This window comes from Somniosus microcephalus, chromosome 1 (assembly GCF_052327205.1).
Source record: "Somniosus microcephalus isolate GS21.2 chromosome 1, FLI_Smic_1.0, whole genome shotgun sequence".
Taxonomy (NCBI): Eukaryota; Metazoa; Chordata; class Chondrichthyes; order Squaliformes; family Somniosidae; genus Somniosus; species Somniosus microcephalus.
In genome coordinates, this window is record NC_140987.1 from 307,322,895 (window position 1) to 307,343,626 (window position 20,732).

The following is a 20,732-nucleotide window of genomic DNA, read 5'->3' on the forward strand; positions in this document are numbered from 1 at the left end:
TGACGTGAGTCAGCGTACTTTTGGCATCCAAGGGCTGCTCTGTTGCAGTCATCTCAGTCTGTGTTGCCACCTCAGCTCTTCCAATAACCTTTGAGAGCTCCGAACCCCTTTCGTTTGAATATTGAAGTTCATGTTCAAGTTTTTCCCATTTCAGAGTCCTGTCCTTCAGCATGCAGGAGTTGGCTGACCGTTAACTCCTCTGACATCAGACGTTTTGTGTGCTCCTGCTCCATTTTCTCCATCAGCTGCTTCTGTTGTCTTTCCAGATTCTCCAACTCTATATCAAAGAACTCTTTCGTTGCATTCAACTCTTGCTCAAAACGGCGAAGCATTTGCTCTAATTGCTGTTGTAGTTTGAAATGGAGTTGAGTTCGAGCCCGGTGTCCCTCAGAAATGGGCACATCAGTAGACTTGCCAGACTCAGAATCCACAGTTAAACTATGTTGTTGTTGCTCAGTGGAATTCTGTGCTGAAACTTTGTCTTTTGCACCTGAGTTGGGCTTACCATCATCCGTTCCAGAGTCTGGGCCGACTATCTTCACCGAGTTCTCACTCGTTATTGTTTGTAGGAAATGCCAGTCCATATTCATTTTCCTAATCCACTCCCGTCCTAGTAGTGGAGGACCTCCTTCAGATATCACATATAAGTCCATTATTTGACTGTCTTCGCCCTTGTGGACCACTGCAACCTCTATTTTCCCGATGGGGTACACTCTTTGCCCCGTGTATGTTTTCAATATAATCCCCGTATCCTGTAGGGGAATATGTTGGAATAACTTTCCGTAATCTTTCTTATTTATGACCGTCAATGCTGATCCAGTGTCCAATTCCAGTTTTACCTGGACTCCCTCTATCTGAAGAGTGACCCAAATTGTCTGGAGGTCTGCACCCTTACCAGCGTTGAGTACTCTTAAGCTAGCCAGTTCATTACAGCTTAAGCTAGCCAGTTCATTACTGCTAGCGTCTGAATCGGACTCCTGTTCGGTCACCTTGTGTACCTTTGCGTATTTTCCTTGCGGTGACTTCTTGTTGCTGGTCTTCTTCCCTGACCTGCATACTCTAGCTATATGTCCAAGCCTACCACAAGTTCTACACTCTTGGTTTTTAAACCAACACTGGTTCTGATCATGCGTTGTCTTTCCACAACGATAACATTTGCCAGAACTCACACCCAATTTGTGTGCACTGAGCTCCGGTGACCGTAGCTGCATTACTGCCGTGCCTCTCGCTGCGGCTTCGTGTGCTGCTGCCATAGTGACCGCCTTCTCAAGCGTCAGCTCATTCTCCTCGAGCAGTCGCTTTTGTGTATCCTGTTTAAATAAACCACACACAAATTTGTCTCGAAGTGCCTCTGTCAGTCCCGTTCCAAACTGGCAATATTTCGCTAATTTACGCAATTCCAGCAAATAATCAGCATTGCTTTCATGCTGTAGCTGCCTTCTGTCGTAAAATTTAAATCGTTCCGCTAGCATCAGCGGCGTGGGGTTTAGATGATCTTTCAGGACAGTAACAATCTCATCGAACGTCTTATCCGCCGGTTCATCTGGTGATAACAGGTGTTTCAATTGCCCATATGTCTTCGCACCCATTAAATTTAATAATGTTAGAGCTTTATCTTGGTCATGAATTTTATTGGCCTTACAATAATTTTTTACTCTTTCAACATATATGGCCCAATCTTCGAGGTCACTATCAAAGGTGCTAATATTCCCGTGTTTAGGCATTGTAGATTTGCAATTTCTCAGATTTTATTTTGTTTACTTGTTATCAAAGATGGCGGCTTCCCGCTCTTGCCGTCGTCCTCCGCCCACAAAATGGCGGTTTTCCCGCTTCTGCCTTCTTCCCCAGCGGTTTTCCCGTGAAAAATGGCGGCTTTCCCGCGCTTCTCGCTCTCCCCGCCCACTTCAATGGCGGTTTTCCCGCGCTTCTCGTCGCTGACTTTCAGCCCGACTGCGGCTCTTATCTCCTGTGCGATCGCTGGTGCGCCGCCCGCCCGAAACGGTTCTCAGCCCTTATCACCGGTGCGATCGCTGGCCCGCTAAGCGCCTCCCGCTTGAAGCGGCTCCCGGCCTCTGGCTCACCCGCTCGGCGGCTCTTGCTCGCTCCCTCCCGGGCTCTGGCTTACCCGCTCGCGCCCTCCCGGGCTCTGGCTTACCCACGAGGTTATGGAGGCTTCAGGGTCCTAATGCCTGTCGCTTCCAGTCGCTGGAAGCTGTCAGGATTTCTGCTGCCCTTCAGTTTTCAGTGGGGTGTTGAGGATTGGAACCTCTCTTCAACGTCCTGTCTTTGGACGAAGCCGCTGTGGAATAACTGCCGCAGGGTTCGAACCGACTCGTCGCCAGTGTTAAGTATGTGTATTGTATTGAACAATTAACACAAAGACTTAAACGTATAACTCAAACAGGTCTTTACTGGTTGGAGGTAGGGACTATACATAGGTCTTTACTTCATGCCCACAGGCGGGAACTGAGGGGGATCAGTACCCACAGTACTATTTATACCCCTATGGCCAGGAGTGGTACTGCGTATCACTACGCCAAACAAGTAGTGCAGTCCTGTCCATAGGTTCAAAGTAGCACACATATTACATACACAACACTAACGACTGTTGAGTGGAACGGTACACAGCCGAGGCGGGCCGCGGGGAGCGCAAATTAAAGGGCACTTACCCTGCACTATAAAGGGCAGCCATTTTGCAGCACTCACTCTTGTGCAATGGATTTTTGGAGAGAGACCAAGGAAGAGAGCTTACTGCTTTGGCCCAACACTAGGACAGGTATTTTTGGCTTCAGGCCAGAGCTTTGCAATTCTCTTTGCCTACATTGAGATCTCAGTGTTTGCCAGCATATTATGGGGGCTGCATTGGGTGCCAACGCTGAGTTTCAGCATTATGTCGGAAGGGCTTACAGACGCCGTGAGAGAGTGGCAGCCCTGGCTAGACGCAGAGGGGGCAACAGGCGTCGCCAAGGGAGGCCTTACCCACCCAGGGTATACCGCCAGCAGTTCTGCTATCTCAACATGTCTGCCGCGCAGTGTGTTAGGAGGCTGCGATTCAGAAGGGAAGTGGTTGCAGAGATCTGCCAGCTGCTTCACAGAGATCTGCGTCCACAGCTGAGGCGCAGGACGTCTCTGTCGGTGGCAGTGAAGGTGATGGTGGCTCTCAACTTCTATGCCACCGGCTCCTTCAAATCTGCTGCTGCGGACATCGCTAACATCTCCCAGTTCGCCGTGCATTGCTGCATCCACCAGGTGACCAATGCCCTTTTCAGAAGGAGACGTCAATTCATCTCCTTCCCCATGACCCTGGACAAGCAGCAGCAGCGTGCAGTGGGATTTGCAAGAATAGCGGGCTTCCCCATGGTGCAGGGCGCCATTGACTGCACGCATGTGGCTTTGCGGGCACCTCTGGAGCATGCCGAGGATTACCGCAACCGGAAGGGCTACCATTCCCTCAACGTACAGCTGGTGTGTGACCACAGGCAGCGCATCCTAGCTGTCAATGCCCGCTTTCCAGGCAGCAGCCACGATGCCTTTATCCTGCGACAGACAACTGTGGCTGACATGTTCCAGGCACAGCCTCACCGAAGAGGATGGCTTATCGGGGACAAAGGCTATCCTTTGTGTACCTGGCTCATGACCCCGCTCCGCGCGCCCAGGACCCCTGCTGAAGAGGCATACAACGAGAGCCATCAAGCGACCAGGAACATCATCGAACAAACAATCGGCGTCCTGAAGCAACGGTTCCGCTGTCTGGATCGCTCCGGTGGAGCCCTCCAGTATTCGCAGGAGCGAGTCTCCCAATTCGTCGTCGTTTGCTGCATGCTGCACAACCTGGCTATCCGCAGGACTCAGGCACTGCCACCTCACGTTGGACCACCACCTCATGAGGAGGAGCAGGAGGAGCATGAGGAGGAGGAGGAGTACCAGCCCAAGAGGGAGGCAGAAGGTCCAAGGGCCGCCCGTCAGCGGCTTATTGAACGTCACTTCTAGGCCCCCTGTCAGGGAATGGCTTGTGCCAATGAAAGAACATGATTGCAGCCGCTCCGCAAGCCCTCAGCCGGTTAAGGCAACAAACACTTCAAAGATCAAACATGGACAATCTGAATAAAGAAAATGGTTTATTGTACAAACTCAGGGCCCTTCCCACATGAAAACCAAAAACAGACGCAACCCCCAAAAAACACTCATACACATGACTCACTCCCACAACCTGGGGAGGATTAACAAAAGATGTAAACAAAAATGGCCTTCATCCTCGGCCTTCACAAAACACCCATTCCAAAAAACAAAACATTTGGACACACCCTCTACTTTGTGGCCCGCGAGGGCGATGCCTTCTGCAAACTTTGGCGGCCCCTGCACGCCCTGCTGCTCCTCCTCAAAGTGAGGCCAGTGGCTGCTGCAAGGCTGGGGGAAGGCTCCTGAGGGGCACATGTCGTGACGGCAGATGCCCTTGGGGGTCGGCCTAGACGAGGTCTGGCTCTCGAGGGGCCGGCTGGTGAATGCTGCAGCTGTGGCTGGGCAGCATCAGTCGCTGCAGCAGCTCGTGGCAGCTCCACTGGGGGAGTGGCAGTGGCGGCTGGAGGAATGGGGGCAAGCTGGCGGATGGCAGGCGCTCGCTGGTCGCCTGAGACACTGGCACTCGCCCGGGCCAGCACTGCAGCATGCGCAGCAATCTGCCGAGGGACAGACCGCTGTGCTGCTGCAGCGCGGCGGGTGCCCTGGCGATGCCTGGCTGACACAGCGAGTGTGGCAGCAGTGAGTGCCCGTGTTGCCCTGTTCTGTGACCGCATCAGAGCAGCCAGTGACTGCACGGCACCACTGATCACCTGGCCAGTCGCTGCCTGAGCTGCCCCGAATTCCGCCCGACTCGCTGCCTGATCTGCCCCGAATTCCGCCAAACTGGTGGCCTGTGAGGCCCCGAATTCGGTCATACTCCGAGACAGGGACTCGATGGCCTCAGGCATCCATGCCACTACCCCCATGAGCTCCATGTGCCGGCACTCCGAGTCCGCGGACATGTCCTCGAGGAGGCGCAGCTCCTCGGCGGTGACCGTCTCCGGACTGGAGGCCGGACTCTCCCTCTGGGGAGAAGGCCGCCGAGCTGCCCGACCCTTCCTGCATTGCTGGACGCCACTGGGCCCAGCAATTGGACTCCCCTCCGACCCTTCCCCCCTCTGGGAGAAGGCCGCTGAGCTTCCACCCCCCTCCCACGTTTCTGCAGGCCGCTGGTCCCAGGAGCTACACTCCCCTCCGACACTTCCCCCAGGCTCCCCTCCAGGGAAGACGTGTCCCCTACATTGGCATGGCTTGCCGCGGCTGAGGGTTCCCCTGATGGGCCGTCTTCCTCTTCCTCCTCCTCCTCCTCCTCTTCTGAGGGGCTGTCACTGGCAACTTCAGGGACCTCCTCCTCACCATCTGAAAGCAGGAAGGCACAAGAGTAGCTTTAGAGTGAGGAGAGGGCGTCAGCGAGGGATGCATGAGTGGTGGCATTCAGCGCATTGGTCGGACAGTGGCAAAGGATGTAGATCTGATGCGCAAGTGGGACGAGAGAGGTCCAAAAGGTGATGTCCTTACCATTGGTGCCCAGAACAGGGTCGGCATCTCCAGATGCAACGGGGCCAATCACCCGGGCACCCATGATGCGCTCCACGCGCTGTTGCAGCTCGGTGAGCTGCTGGATCTGGGGTCCGCCTCCCCCGGTCTCAGTCCGGCTCCTCTTATTATTTGCCAGCTTGGCCTGCAAGAGAAAGGACGGCCTCTAAGTACAGTGTGTAGCCCTGATCTTGTGTGCACTGCCTCTCATGGTCGATTAGCCTGGCCAGTGTGTAGCCCTGATCTTGTGTGCACTGTCTCCCATGGTCGAATAGCCTGGCCAGTGTGTAGCCCTGATCTTGTGTGCACTGCCTCCCATGGTCGAATAGCCTGGCCAGTGTGTAGCCCTGATCTTGTGTGCACTGCCTCCCATGGTCGAATAGCTTGGCCAGTGTGTTAAGTGCAGAATGTGCAATTGATGTTCATGACTGTCCCATAGCTGCTGCATGAGGGCTGGCCATTAGGGCTTTCAGGTCCCTTTGCCCATAATGTGAGGTGCACATGCAAGGATGAGGAGGACACTGGAAAGGGTACTCACCCTGACAATCCTGGCGAGGTCATTTAGCTTTTTGCGGCATTGTACAGAGCTCCTGGGGACCTCACTGTTGGATGTCACCCTGGTGGCGACATGCCTCCAGGCTTTCCGGTAGACGCGGGCCGCCGGCTTCTTCCCATTGTCCGGAAACAAAATATGGCGTCTCTTCTCCACAGCGCCAACCAGCACCCTCAGATCATGCTCTGAGAAGCGCTGCGCTCATTCATGGGCTTTCTCCATCCTTTCAGGCGCTATTTGGGTCCAGCAGCAGTGTTCAGGCCTAGCTGGAGGGCTGCAGTGTCCAGGGCATGGCAGCAGACCAACTCGACCCTTCCCCCTTAAGAGCTGGCCGGCGCCAGGTTGTCTGCTGTCAATCAAGAAATGACCGCACCTGCGCTGCGCCCGGCCTCAGCGGTATCGCTCAGCACCGCCGGCTTCGCGCCTAAAGAGAGTCGTGCATCGCCAATTTTAGCGCTCGAGCAAACTCTTAGGGCGAAGCTACTGAATATCGGCGAAGTGGCCTCGACTTTGCGCCGGGCGCAAACTTTAGCGGCCGCCCGACTTTACCGCCCCAAAAGTGGCTATAATGAATTTCTAGGCCAGTGTGTTTTGGAATGGGGTATCGGCCTATATAAATAAATAATGCAAATTATGGCTTTTCATGCATAAAAAAGGGGAGCAAACTGTACATGTGTATTACATTACATTCTCACATGCTTATTAGGTCTCCTTTTCTTTTATTTTGTATTTAGATTTTTAATTTTATTTTCTCCATTTAAAGTCAATGCCGTGGTACAGAAAAGAACTACACACACATGCACATAATTGCTCCAAAAAATGTAACAGGTTTGTGACTTGAATACATTTTCAAGTTATTATTTTGGATCAGTTATAGTGTTCTCAAGGGACATATATTTCCTTTTTAAAAATAGGTTAAATCCGCTTTTTTAAATCTTGACCACAACCCTTTCAAAATGCCAGTAGAGGCAGATTTTCCTTTTCTGATTTGGTGCAACAGAAAACCAGACCATTCCAGAAGCATCTGTAGTGACAGGTCCTGAGTTCTCGTGGAGGCTGTCCTGATCACCCACCACAACCCCAGAGAGATTCTACCAAATGCGTCACTTACTTGCTCTCCCTCCAGGGAGCTGCCATCATTCGAATTTCCTGCAGGATTTTACACCCCCACCCACCCCAGTGTACATTTCCCGTTGAACTCAGGAGCAGCACTCCAAGCCCACCCAAGAATATGCTAATGAGCTGACCCAGCAAATTCTGGCAGGGTCTTCAGTGCATGTCACTGGCTGGTGGAAGACCTGACCCACAGTAGTTCAGACTTCTTTGCAATTGCTGAGGATATTCAGGGCCACTAACATCGTGGCAGCTGATGCCCTATTGGGCAATGCTACTTAGAGTACTAACCCTATTCATTACTACTTACTTTTAGTTCAGGTCACCAACACATAAGAGTGCAAAGGAACCATTGTTGAAGAAAGACGAATTGCTATGCCTTCATAATTAAGTTACCTTTTGACTTTACTCTGTGTTTTCTAATGACTGTGTAGTGACAGGATCAGATTATATTGCACAAACACTACCCCACTAACACTAAATGTAAAACAAACTGCTTCTAGAATCAAAACTGATATCCTTCTCCGAACTTACAACTGTACAACATTGTTCCCTAAACCACCAGTCGTCAAGTTAAAAATGAAAAAACAACAGAAAGTGCTGGAAACACTCAGCATCGAGGAGAGGAGAAACAGAGTCAATGTTTCGGGTCGAACCCTTCATCAAGTTAACTTCACTTTCTCCGTCTGATCCGATTTGCAGCTTGCAGTCTATAATAAAGTGAATGACATTTTCGATTAAAAATTTAGTGTCCAAATTATTAACTCATTCTTTAATTTTCCAATCTGTTTATGGATATTGTTACCCTCCTATACTTGTGTGGAATGGCCAAGCACCCCAGTTGTTGCACATTTCACAAGCAAGTAACTCAATTCCATTCATTAGTTTACCGGCTATGATGTGTACTTGAATTTTCACTGATACAGGAACCCATCCTCCTGAACCCAGCTGACTAGCAAGCACACCCGTGAGGGGAAGCTGGGCATGGAATGCAAATCAGCACTCAGGGTTGAACTCCATCCTTCAGGTTGAGAGTCCAAAGCTGAAGAGCACTGTCATTACTTGGTCACAAGGTCATTGCTCTTCTAATCTGGGTCAATTATTTATAAAATGACCTTTTCCTGCCACTGTTTTTCAAATGAATGGACGTCACGCTCAAGACCATTCAAATGGTGAAGTATTTTGATTGAATAATAAGGCACCCAACATGATTTTTATTTTTCTCTTTTAGCATACCTACAGGACAGCTTTATAAAATCAGGAGTCTTCAGCATTGGAGAGCTTATGCGAGTGTCACGAAGTAAGTATTACCGCTAGTTGGGTTTCATCTTAGAGAGCCAATTACCCATTATATAATATGCTCAAACTCTCTTCTAGTAATTGCCAGGTACAAACTGATTCAAGTAAAGCAGATTGGTATTGATGCTTTGTAATGTGCTTAACTGTAATTTATCACAGTGTGTTTCAACTGAAGCTAGGTTTGGAAACCTGTTAGCATGTAGAGATAGTAGATTTTGTGGAGAGGAAATACAATTATTGTAATTTATGTTAGAGTTTGGGCTCCCTCACACTACTCCTTGTACATGCACTCTGCAAAAATCAGCTGCATAAAATAGGCAAGTGCACTAACTGTGAACTGAAACATGTCTTTGCGTATAAAATATCTGAAAGTGCAAACAATGAACCTTTATACCATTGGGTTAGCATGGGAATAATTTGGGGTGCATGTCTCTGATCTCTCTGAACCATTAGAAAAAAATCCACCGTGACAGACCATTTATCACAGGCTAAATTACAAATTCAGTTTTGTTGTTAGCAGTAAAATTATACAGAAGTGAGGAATAAATCAGCAGACAAACATAACTAGTACAGTACATGATACTATCTGCGCCAGAACAATAGAAATTCTGATATGTAGTTTTCTGCAGTAAAGAAAGACTTGCATTTCTGCAGCGCCTTTCATGACCACTGGACATCCCAAGGTGCTTTACAGCCAATGAAGTACTCTTGAAGTGTAGTCACTATTGTAATGGAGGAAATGTGGCTGGCAATTTGTGCACAGCAAGCTCCCACAAACAGCAATGTGATAATGACCAGATAATCTGTTTTAGTGATGCTGATTGAGGGATAATTATTGGCCCCAGGACACTGGGGAGAACTTCCCTGTTCTCCTTTGAAAGATTGCCATGGGATCTTTTACGTCCACCTGAGAGAGCAGACAGGGCCTCGGTTTAACGTCTCATCCAAAAGACGGCATGTTCGACAGTGCAGCAGTTCAGTACTGCGCTGGAGTGTCAGCCTAGATTTTTGTGCTCAAGTCCCTGGAGTGGGATTTGAACCCACAACCTTCTGACTCAGAGGCAAGTGTGCTACCCACTTTAAAAAAAAATTATATTATACTTTATTGAACATTAAGAACATTTACAACATCGTGATCATTACATTGTATGATACAAATCAATTCCACTGCTCTGCACAGCCATTCCGCCACCACATTTTAACATCAAAACCTGAAGTTTAATTTGTCACCTGTAACATATATTAATCGATTGTACTTTAAAAATTGGTTGTAAAATACTATCCTCAAATTCCTTTCTGTAAAAAACAACCACAGAGCCTTATAATGATCCTTCAACTTATATCTAAAATACTCTTTTAGATTGATTCTCCTCCCCTTAAAAAACAGTGCATTCCTTCTTTGCACAATCACAAATCTAGCCAAACTGAGCATTAAATTAATTGTCGCTCCGTTAGACTCGGGCAGACTCTTCTGCAATCCCCATCTCAAAATTGAGTCCCATGGGATTCCCATTCTCGCTCTTCGGTCCCCACCCAGCAAAAAAACTCCACACAACTGGCGAACATAGTACTTAAATCATTTAACTGCGGACATAACACCAGTAAATGGGACAGTCTCATCCCATGTCCCACACACTGGGCAAGTTGCTGCCTCCACTCGTCCAATCTTGCACAAGAACGTCATGGTAAAAATCTGGTTATGAGCCAATTTGAAATCCAGTTCTATCCACTCTGGACATTTAAAACTCGCCCACACTCCCTTCCAATTCCTGTTGAAGTCCAGCTGTGGGTATATACTCTGCCAAAACTCCTGACCAGCAGCTGTCTTGAATCTCCATTCTCTAAATACCTCAGAAATCTTGGGTATTACAGTTGTCGCATTGGACTAACTCGCCCCCTTTCTCCAGTACAAAGCTTGGAAAAGCAGGACGCATTTTACTTCCTTTGGAGATTTCCGCATTTATTTCTCCCATCCAATCCTGTGGCATTGCCCCCACAATCTTCTTATACATGATAACTATTGCTTTTTCTTTTACCTCCTGATCCTCCTCCCACACCATGTCCCTCACTATCGCTTCTGGCAACCAACCTGGAATTACCTCATATAATACATCTTTCACAGATATAATCCCAGCTTTTATAAAAGCTTGATTAAATAAAACCTCTCCTTCGATGTTGACCCACCTGTTCAAAAATAAGGGCTGTTTTAGAAATTCCTCAGCCCACTTGGGCATAAACTGCACACTTTTTATAAATTGGGCCCAAATCTCTACAACCCCCTTATAAAGCCTCGGGAGAAGTTTAATCGATTTCAAAAACATGTTATTGTATTCCATATACAATATCCCCTGTCCTCCTATCCCACTTCGTTTTAAAAAATGCTCAAAACAACTCTTCCAAAAACTTGTATTTGACTTCAGAAGAAATCTCTTCACCCATTTGATTCTAAAGGATTTTTTCTTCAAATCAATATCTGGGAAATTGAGTCCTCCCTGATTTCTCCGTCCAATGATGGTATTGTAAGCCACCAAGGCTGGTTTCCCTTCCCATAAAAACCTCACACAAGCCTCTCGAATGGACTTTTCCGCCCACTCGGGAATATCCTCCACCGTCAATAAGTACCATAGCTTAGATAGCAGGAGAGCAGACACCACTGTCGCTCTTCCTTGCACTTTCAACCACCTTCTTTCCCATCTTCCCAAAATCTTTTTAATTTTCATAACCTTTGGTTCCCAATTTAATCGATCCACTTCATCCCTGCCTTTCTTGCACCCCATATGCACCCCCAGAACTTCCAAAACCTCCACCACCTTAAAGGGACATTCCCCCAACCCTTCCTCCCTACCCCTCCCAGCAACCAGGCATTGGGACTTACTATAATTCACTCTGGCTCCTGAAGCTCTACAATATTCCTCCACTACATCCATAGCTTTCCTCACTGACTCCCTATTTCTCAATGTTAAGGTTGTGTCGTCTGCATATTGGTGTATCACCGACATCAGCCGAGAACTGGGGACCACAATCCCCACTACACCTTGTTTCTTTCGCATCATGTAACCTAATGGTTCTGCAACCAATGTGTACAACAATGGAGGCAGGGGACAACTCTGTCCCACTGATCTCTGTACCGGAAAATACTTGGATAAAAAACCATTACATTTAACACAGCTAAATATGTTTGAATAAAAAATCCTTATCCACTCAATGAAATTTTCCCTGAAACCAAATGCTTCCAAAACCTTCAATAAAAACTCATGAGAGGCCCTATCAAAGGCTTTCTCTTGATCTATCTTTAATACATAAGCCTCCCTCCCACTCTCTTCCATGAGCTCTATCGCATCTCGAATCGAGACCACAGAGTCTGCGATGTCCCGGCCTATGACTCCATAGGACTGAGAGGGCCAAACTATCTGCGGTAACACCTCCTTCAAACGATTTGCCATAACCCTCGCCAAGATCTTATAATCCACATTTAATAATGTGATAGGCCTCCAATTCTTCAGATCCCGTCTATCCCCTTTATTTTTATAATAAGCTAAGCTTATAATACCTCTCCTCATAGATGGGGCCAGGCTTCCCTCAATTTTAATTTCCTTAAAAACTCATAAGAGCAATGGACTTAAAATCTCGAGAAATTCTTTATAAAATTCTGCACTTAGTCCATCGGACCCTGGGCTTTTCCCCCCCTTCATTCCACTTATTGCTACTTTTATTTCCGCTAATCCTACTTCTTTGTCACACATGATTCTCTCATCCTCCTTTAAACCTTCTTTAATAAAAGCAGTAACCTTCTCCATCGCCAAATTGGAAATGTCTTCTTTTGTATATAACTCTTGATAAAAGCTGCTAGCCACCTCTAAAATCTCCCCACTTTCATGAATGATCTTCTCCCCAACCTTCAACTCTTCAATTAACGATAATCTCTGTCACAGCTTCTCTTGCTCTAGAAAATATCTAGTGCATCTTTTGCCCTCCAATGTATCTCTAGCCTTTGCAAGGAGAATGGCCCCCTTGCATTTTTCAGCTTGCAATAATTCCCACTCTTCCTTTAGCACCCGGAACTTAGGGGTCGATTTTCCCGAAGGTGTCGGGAAGAAGGCGGGACTACAAATTTCAGGTTTTTGACCCGCCTACATCGACGTCCGGCCAATCCGTGTGATTTTCCCTTGATTGACCTTGTTGAGCCCGCCCAGCGGGCTCAGCAGGCCAATTAAGGGCCACCCGGCAACAGGTGATGTCACAGACTGCAATTTCATCTGTCAACAGTTCTTGACAGATGAAATATCAGTGTTTCACAGCTGTTTGAAGCTGTGAAACACTGACAGTCTGAGTTGTAACCTGAGTCCTTCTGCACAGACTCAGTTAGAACTCTCAGCAGCACTCAAAGCTGAAGGCTGTCACTTTTCACAGATCGCAGCTATTCAGCTTTAATTGCCGGCTGAGTGATGGGCTCCCGACGCCTGCAGGAAGAAAGGCTGTTAAGGTAAGTACAGGTAAGTAAAAATTCTTTTCACACTTTAGACACACCAAACACACTTAGCTTTGCACTCATGCACCCATCGCTCACCTGAGCGCCAACATCGCGACCCCTCCAACTCCTTCAACCCGACGACCCGCCTGCTCTAACCTGGCGTGGTTTGGAATCGTCGGGAAACCCACACGAAACCCCTCAAAATAGGGATTAGGCTAAAAACTGCCTGTTAACTACCTGTTAGCAGGCAGTTAATTGGCACTAATCCCTTCCCGCCTGGGGTCGGCGGGTCCCATTGCGGGGCGGTTACCCGCCGCCTCTGAAAGTTGCGTGGAGCAGGGTTTTGGGCGGGATGGTGTCGGGACCCCCAAATTCGGGATTTCCCCCCCCACACGTCTGAAACCCCGCCTGACGGCTCCACGAAAATCGACCCCTTAGTCTCCGCTCCCTTATCCCCTCCGTCAACTGCTTTACAGACATCCGTAAACCTTATGTTTATATTCTCTTCTCGACGCCGGTTAGCTGCCGCCCTCTTTTTCTCATAACGTACTGAAAAAACTTTTACCTCATATTTTAAATTGTCCCACCAAACTCTTCTTTCTTTCAAGAACAAAGGTTCCTTCCACGCATTCTTTATTATATTTATAATCCCTTCTTTATAAGCAATTTCTTTCAGGTATTGATTGTTTAAAATCCACACCCCTGAACCAATCTTAACTCTGCTGTTCCTAATTCTCAGAACCAAAACCGAGTGATCACTAAAAAATAATTTTTTATAATAAATCTCTATCACCTCAGAACTTAACCCTTCCCACATTAACACAAAATCTATTCAGCTGTTTTAAAATATCAGCCACCCAACCTGATCTGGAGAACTCCCTTTTTATGGGGTTCCGGTCCCTCCATAAATCTCTCAAATTTAAATTTGCCATCATTTTTACAATCATCCCTCTGGAGTTATCATCCTTAAAGGTCATCTGGGCTGAAATATCCATCCGAGATAAAAATACATTAAAATCCCCCAATATACAAGGATTTTCCACCTCTGCCGCTTCAGTGAATAACCCCCGAAAAAACTTGCGACGCTTGCAATGGTCATTCGGTGCATAGATATTAAAGAGATCCCAATTAAATCCCTCCATTTTTACCCTTAGCCGTAAAAATCTCCCCTCAGTGTCCTTGTCCACCAAGGCAACGTTCTTTTCTATGGACGGACTCACCAAAACAGCCACCCCTCTACGGTTATTGTTTGCACAACTTGCAAACATCTCTCCCTTCCAAACCTTCTGAACCCTTTCTAGGATATCCTCATCCCAAAACGTTTCTTGCAGACACAAGTCCGTACCTTTAAAACCCTGCAACAACTGCTGCAATTTCCTCTCACCCCTCAGTCCGTTCACATTAATCGAGACCAATGTAATCATGGCTCCAAAGAAGGGAAGTATGCCTGATAATCTCCCCATCATTTAATCTCTGGCCCTTCCCTCCTCACATGCTCCTTCCCAACTTTTCGGGCAGCTGTTGCTTTTTCCTGCAGCCTCCGACTCTTTTTCACCTCCTGTTTAAACTTTCCCTGCTGTTTCAGCCTCTTCCTTGCATTAAGTTTGGGCCCAGGAGCTGCCCTTCCTCCCTCCTTCTGCCCCTCACTAACCTTTCCCTTTCCACATGATGCCACCCCACCCCCCGACTTCCATGTCTCTGTCCCCATCTAATTCCTCACTCTCAAGCTCTTCTGCAACCCTCTGTCCCTGCTCCCTGTCCGATACATAATCCAGCTCCCCGTCAGATACTTCATCTCCCACAGAGAGTCTTCCTGCTATTGCAGTTTCTCCCACTGTGCTGCTCCCTTCGACCACATCTCCACCTCTGACCCTTGCACCCTGTTCCCTCTCTCCATGGGACAATGGCGCACCTAAATTGTTCCCTTCTGACGTCTCTATCTCGCCGATCCCATCCTGCTGTCCCTTTAAGGCTCCTGCCTCTTGCACCCCCTCCCCGTCCTGCCCCCTCCCGCTCACCAAGATATCCGACTCCCCGCCTCTCCCCGGAGCACCCACATCCACACACCCCGCACCCGCCTCCTCTCCCCCCGCAGACACCAGACTCCCCAGGGGGAGCCGAACCGCACTAAAGCTCGAGTCTGCACTCAACACTCGCTGCCCGCTGCTGTCTTTGTTCCCCTCCACAGCACTCGGCGTGTTTTCCGTCATCTCCATCCCGTTCTCCGCTCCGCCATCCTCTGCCTCTTCCTGTGCTCCTTTCGCCTTCATTTTACCGGCTGTGTCCTTAGACTGCACCGCTCCTCCGGCCGTTCCACTCTCATCTCCTGCTCCTTCTCCCATCTCCTCATCACTCATCACTCATATCGCTCCCTTCTGCCACACACTCAGCGGGTGGGGCCTTTGTGACACACCCCACAGCTCTCCGCCTTGCAGCTCCGAGCGATGTGTCCCGACTCACCGCAATTGTAACAATACAGGTCTGGACAGTTTCTTACGAGATGGTCATGTCCAAGACAATAATAGCACACCTTTACTTGGTTATCATGCAGCACACAAAAGTACTGCACTCCTTCCAGTGTCTCAAACTTCATACTGTACGGCAATGACCTCACCCCCTCTGGGAACTGCACCTTTACATACCGGGTTCCGTCTGCTACCCGTGTTCCTGGATAGTACCGCCTCTTTATTGCAGAACAGATTTTAATGTCCTATGACTCCAACTTTTTGCTTAGCACTTCGTCCTCGATTTAAACTGGCAAGTTTAAAAATGAATATAGCAGAGTCACCTCCTCTGAATATAGCAGAGTCACCTCCTCTGAATATAGCAGAGTCACCTCCTCTGAATATAGCAGAGTCACCTCCAAGAATTTCTCACCAACTTTCAGACTGAGTAACAGTCATTCCACCTCCTCACGGCCACTGACCGTCACCTCGAATCCCACATTTAGCTTTGGTCGGCAGGCAAAGCAGCTTCCCTCGCCACAGTCCTCATGAACCGCCTGGATAATATCCCAAGCTCGAATCTTCTTATCCTCACACTGCACCACCACCACCACCACCGTGTTTTCTTTACCCAACCTCCTGGGGTCCTGGCCCAAATCTCTGGGCCTTTTTTTTCCTTTCCCACTACAGTTTCTTCCCTAATTAAATTCCTCTCGGGAACACTGTCCTCTGAGGGGCCCGGCACTCCGGACCCCTCAGCAGCCATCTGGCTGTTTTTGTGGGCCAAAAAGGCCCTAAAACCTGAAAACAAAACCCCAAAACCCACCACCAATTCTTTACAAAACTCCCTCCAATTCCCAGCTGCAATCAGGCAACCAGTAACACCTGGCTTACTCCTAGCCCCTCCCACCTAGAGCGTGCTGCCCACTGAGCCACAGCTGACATGAGTTTTGACCATGAGTATGATGAAGTGATTTATATGAGAAATAATCCTCATGAAGTCCCCATTAATCTCCAACATATATAGAGGTAGATTTAATCCTCACCACCTAGGTGATAATCTCCATGGTGGATGGCCCACCCTTTATATTATCCATTAGATTACCATCCACATGGTGAAGACAAAAATCTTCGCCATAGTCTGACATTAATAGGGAAAGTGAAGAACATGGTACAACAGCCTTCTTATCAGTTGCTCATCTTTGCGATCTAAGTAGCACAAAGGAAGATAAAAACAAGTCTTGCAAAATTAATTAAACCTGTTCCACTGCCAGTTATTTTTTGCTTTGACATACCAGCAAAGCAACTTGTGGTTGTAAGTACTTCAATAAACAAAGCCTAGCTCAACAATTTTCACTTAATTAGATTCAGATCCCAGACAAAGTTGTATACTTTGCTTTACCTGTTGGCTCTTAAGCTAATTGAATGAAATCTTAACAGACACTGTAGCCAACACTTCACTTTCAAATATTCCAGTGCCAATCTACAAATACATTTAAAAACTAAAACAAAGCATTTCCACTTGATTGACACAGGGTGGGTCGTAGTATTCATCACAACCTAATAATGGTTTAAAATATGTATTATGTTTTTGTATAATAATATTAGTGAATCTTTACTGCTTGTAAACACTGAACATTGACTATTTTTAGAGACATATGGCACTGAGCACAGACTGAAAATGCAATGACATCAGCAGCTACCATAAATCCCAGGATATAATACACTGTGGAAACTGCAAAATGCTATATATACAGTACATACACGTGTACATCTATCACGTTGACCTAAAGTAGGCCCTTGTAAACAGTTTTGCTTTGCAATAAAGGACAAGCTGACTTCAAAATGAGAGCCGTGTCCAGCATAATAGCATTCAGTTAAATATTGTCCATGATCCAAAATGTTAATGATTATCCCACCAGACAATGATTGCAAAAATCACAACTAAACACTATCCTTAGATGTTTGTGAAGTTACAACTGAAGTTAACCGTTGTTTATTATTTGACCATAGTTGAACATTGCTTGCCGTTGTTTTACAACTGCAGGAGTGTTATACCATGTAATGCCCACTCTTTTATTATGTTGCTAGGGTGAAGCATTGCTTAATGTGGCCTGTTCCTTTAAAGCCACAAAGCCTGCTTGCTATAAACAGGAAAGTTTTCCTGTGGATGAGCAGCTCCTTAGAAATACTTAGGAAAGACCAAGCTGAGAAGAAAACAGCAGAGCTGGCCAGTTCTATTCTTAGAGTCACTTTTTAAGACGCTCCTTGTTGACTGGTTGGTTCCCTATTAGTTCAGTTGTGATTTGTTGTTGTTTTACTAATGTGATCATAGAATAGAATCATGAAATTTACAGTATAGAAGGAGGCCGCTCAGCCCCTTGTGCCAGTTCCAGCTTTCTGAAGGAGCTGTCCACTCAACCCCATTCCTCTGCCCTTTCCCCACATCCTTTAAATTGTATGATGGATTCTGCTTCCACCACTGTTTCTGATAGAGAATTCAATGTTGTGACAACACTTTGTGGGAAAAGTATTTCCCCCTAACCTCTCCATTCATTTGTTTGGTGATGAACTTAATATTATGTCCTCTCGTAACTGACTCACTGACAGTGGGAATAGCTTTTCCTGTTTACCTCATCAAAATCCTTCCTAGTTGCAAACACCACTCTTAACCTTCTCTGCTCCAATGAAAAGAGCATCACATTTTTTCATCTCTCTTTGTAACTAAAGCCTGTCATGCCTGGTATCATCTTAGTGAATGTGTGCTGCACTCTCTCCAGGGGCTTAACATCCTAAAGCAGGACGCCCACCACCGACTACAATATTCTAACTGCGGCTTAGCCAATGATTTGTATAGGTTTTGTAACATTTACATATTGAATTATCATTGGCCCGCAGGCATCTATAAGGAATACCTATTAGATTCACATGTGATCACATGCTGAGTTGTCATTGGCCTGCAGGCATCTGTAATGTCCTAAGGAACTATCTTTTACAGCCCCTGTATACTGCAGTACCAGTAGTGACCACACCTGTATATAACACCGTGTAGTAATTTGTACAGTTAGTTCCAGCATACACTCAGTTCAGTAAACACCTGTTATTACCATTCTCCTGCAGTCCGTGTGTTATTTATACGCGGACACTACAGTGGCGACGAGGATGGGATACGCGAGAAAGGCGCTATCCAGACAGGATCAGGAAGCCTCCTCAAAGACTGAATTTATAAATGATTACTTTCAGCTGATGTATATAGTACAAAGAAAATTGTAATTGTAATTAGTTATTATTTAATTGTTAAATGAATGTTATGTACTGTTTATCTAAAAGGGGAGGAATTGTAATGTATGTACCTTTAAGAGAGGAACTATCTTTTACAGCCCCTGTATACTGCAGTACCAGTAGTGACCACACCTGTATATAACACCGTGTAGTAATTTGTACAGTTAGTTCCAGCATACCCTCTGTTCAGTAAACACCTGTTATTACCGTTCTCCTGCTCCCGGAGTCATTATCACTCTTCTGGTCTTCTGAACTACTGTCCGTCATCTTTTGTACTTTCTTGTACTTTTCCTTAGTAGTTCTTTTAGTGTTGGTTTTCTTTCCCGACCTGCAGACTCGTGCTATGTGTCCCACTTTTCCACATTGCCTGCATACTTTGTCCTTAAACCAGCAATCTTTCTGGTCATGGGTTGTTCTGCCGCAGCGATAGCACTTTTCTGCTCCATATGCCATTTCATTGGTGCTATATTCTTGCGGTTTCTGTTGTATTTCCGCAGCTCCCCGTGCTGCTGCTTCGTAGGATACTGCAACGCTGAAAGCCTTTTCTAGCGTAAGGTCCTTTTCCGAAAGTAGTCATTTCTGGGTTCCTTCACTCTGGAGCCCGCAGACAAACTTATCCCTTAAGGTATCTGCCAGTCCTGCTCCGAACTGGCAGTGTTTCGATAACTTGCATAGTTCCATAAGATAGTCAGCATTACTCTCGTCTTTGTGCTGGTTTCTTTTATGGAACTTGAATCTTTCTGCTATCAGCAGCGGTGTAGGGTTTAGATGTTCCTGTAAGATATTGACAATCTCTTCAAAGCTTTTCTCCATTGGTTTAGCTGGGGTAATTAAATTCCGCAATAGGCCGTACATTCTCGCGCCCATCAAATTCAATAGTACCGACGCCTTCTTTTCATCGGCCACCTCATTTGCCTTGCAGTACACTTCAATTCTTTCCACATACGTGGTCCAGTCTTCTATTTTCTATTTTGTTGTCGAAAGCAGTGATGCTGCCACTCTTCGGCATCTTGGGTGGTTTAAAATGGCGCCACCCGCGCTTTTCCTTCTTCCCCAATGGATTAAAATGGCGCCTCCCGCGCTTTTCCTTCTTCCCCCGCTGCTGCCAACGCTGCTCCTAGCGTTCGAAATAGTAATGGCAGCGCCTCGCGGCTTTCTGCGCGTCTCTCTTTTGTTAATTAATTTTCTTAGTTTTATTCTTCTTCGACGCTGTCCACTGTGCGTCTCTTTTCCTTCCCCCTTTTTTATTTTCTTTAACGCTGCCCAGCTCTTGACAGCCCACCTCATGCAGACTGACCAGCTATGGGGGTGAGCAGCTCATTGTAAAAGGCACATGCGTGATGAAATGCAAGTACAAAGAAAGCGACATGATGTTGGACTTTTACATTGTTGACACTCAAGCACCTCCAGTACTAGGTCTAAAGGCATGTTTACACATGGACCTCATCAAGCTAGTGCTATCATTAACAGCACCAGTTGAGAAGCAGACAGTCATGGAGGAGTTTGCTGATGTTTTCAAAGGAATCGGACTGTTCCCACGTGATTGCACTATTCACATTGACCCAGCATCACTTTGCGCACCGAGAAGGATACCCCTTGCTCTACGCAGTCACCTGAAGGAGGAGCTGCAGAGCATGGAGAATACAGATATCATCATCCGGGAAACAGAACCGACAGAGTGGGTCAACGCGTCAGTAGTGGTTGAGAAGCCACGTACAGGCAAGCTCAGAGTCTGTCTCGACCCCAGAGATTTGAACAAGGCTATCAAACGCCCTCACTACCCTCTACCAACGCTAGATGACATCACACCCAAGCTAGTGGGAGCACGTTACTTCAGTGTAATGGAAGCACGATCAGGATACTGGAATATCAAGCTCACAGAAGAGTCATCTAAGCTAACAACGTTCAACACACCATTTGGACGCTACCGATTTCTGCGTTTACCATTTGGTCTTATCTCAGCTCAGGATGAATT

At 47.0% G+C, this 20,732-nt stretch overlaps 1 protein-coding gene across 5 annotated transcripts in view; it reads left to right on the forward strand.

The window, feature by feature from the left end:
* LOC147124854 (nuclear factor 1 B-type-like) overlaps positions 1-20,732 on the forward strand; it is a 557,582-nt gene that overhangs the window by 386,265 nt on the left and 150,585 nt on the right. For all 5 annotated transcript variants that reach the window (XM_085994028.1, XM_085994035.1, XM_085994024.1 and 2 more), the window contains one exon: positions 8,493-8,561. In XM_085994028.1, coding sequence (XP_085850154.1) covers positions 8,493-8,561 — 69 coding nt within the window. The remainder of the gene's footprint in view (positions 1-8,492; positions 8,562-20,732) is intronic.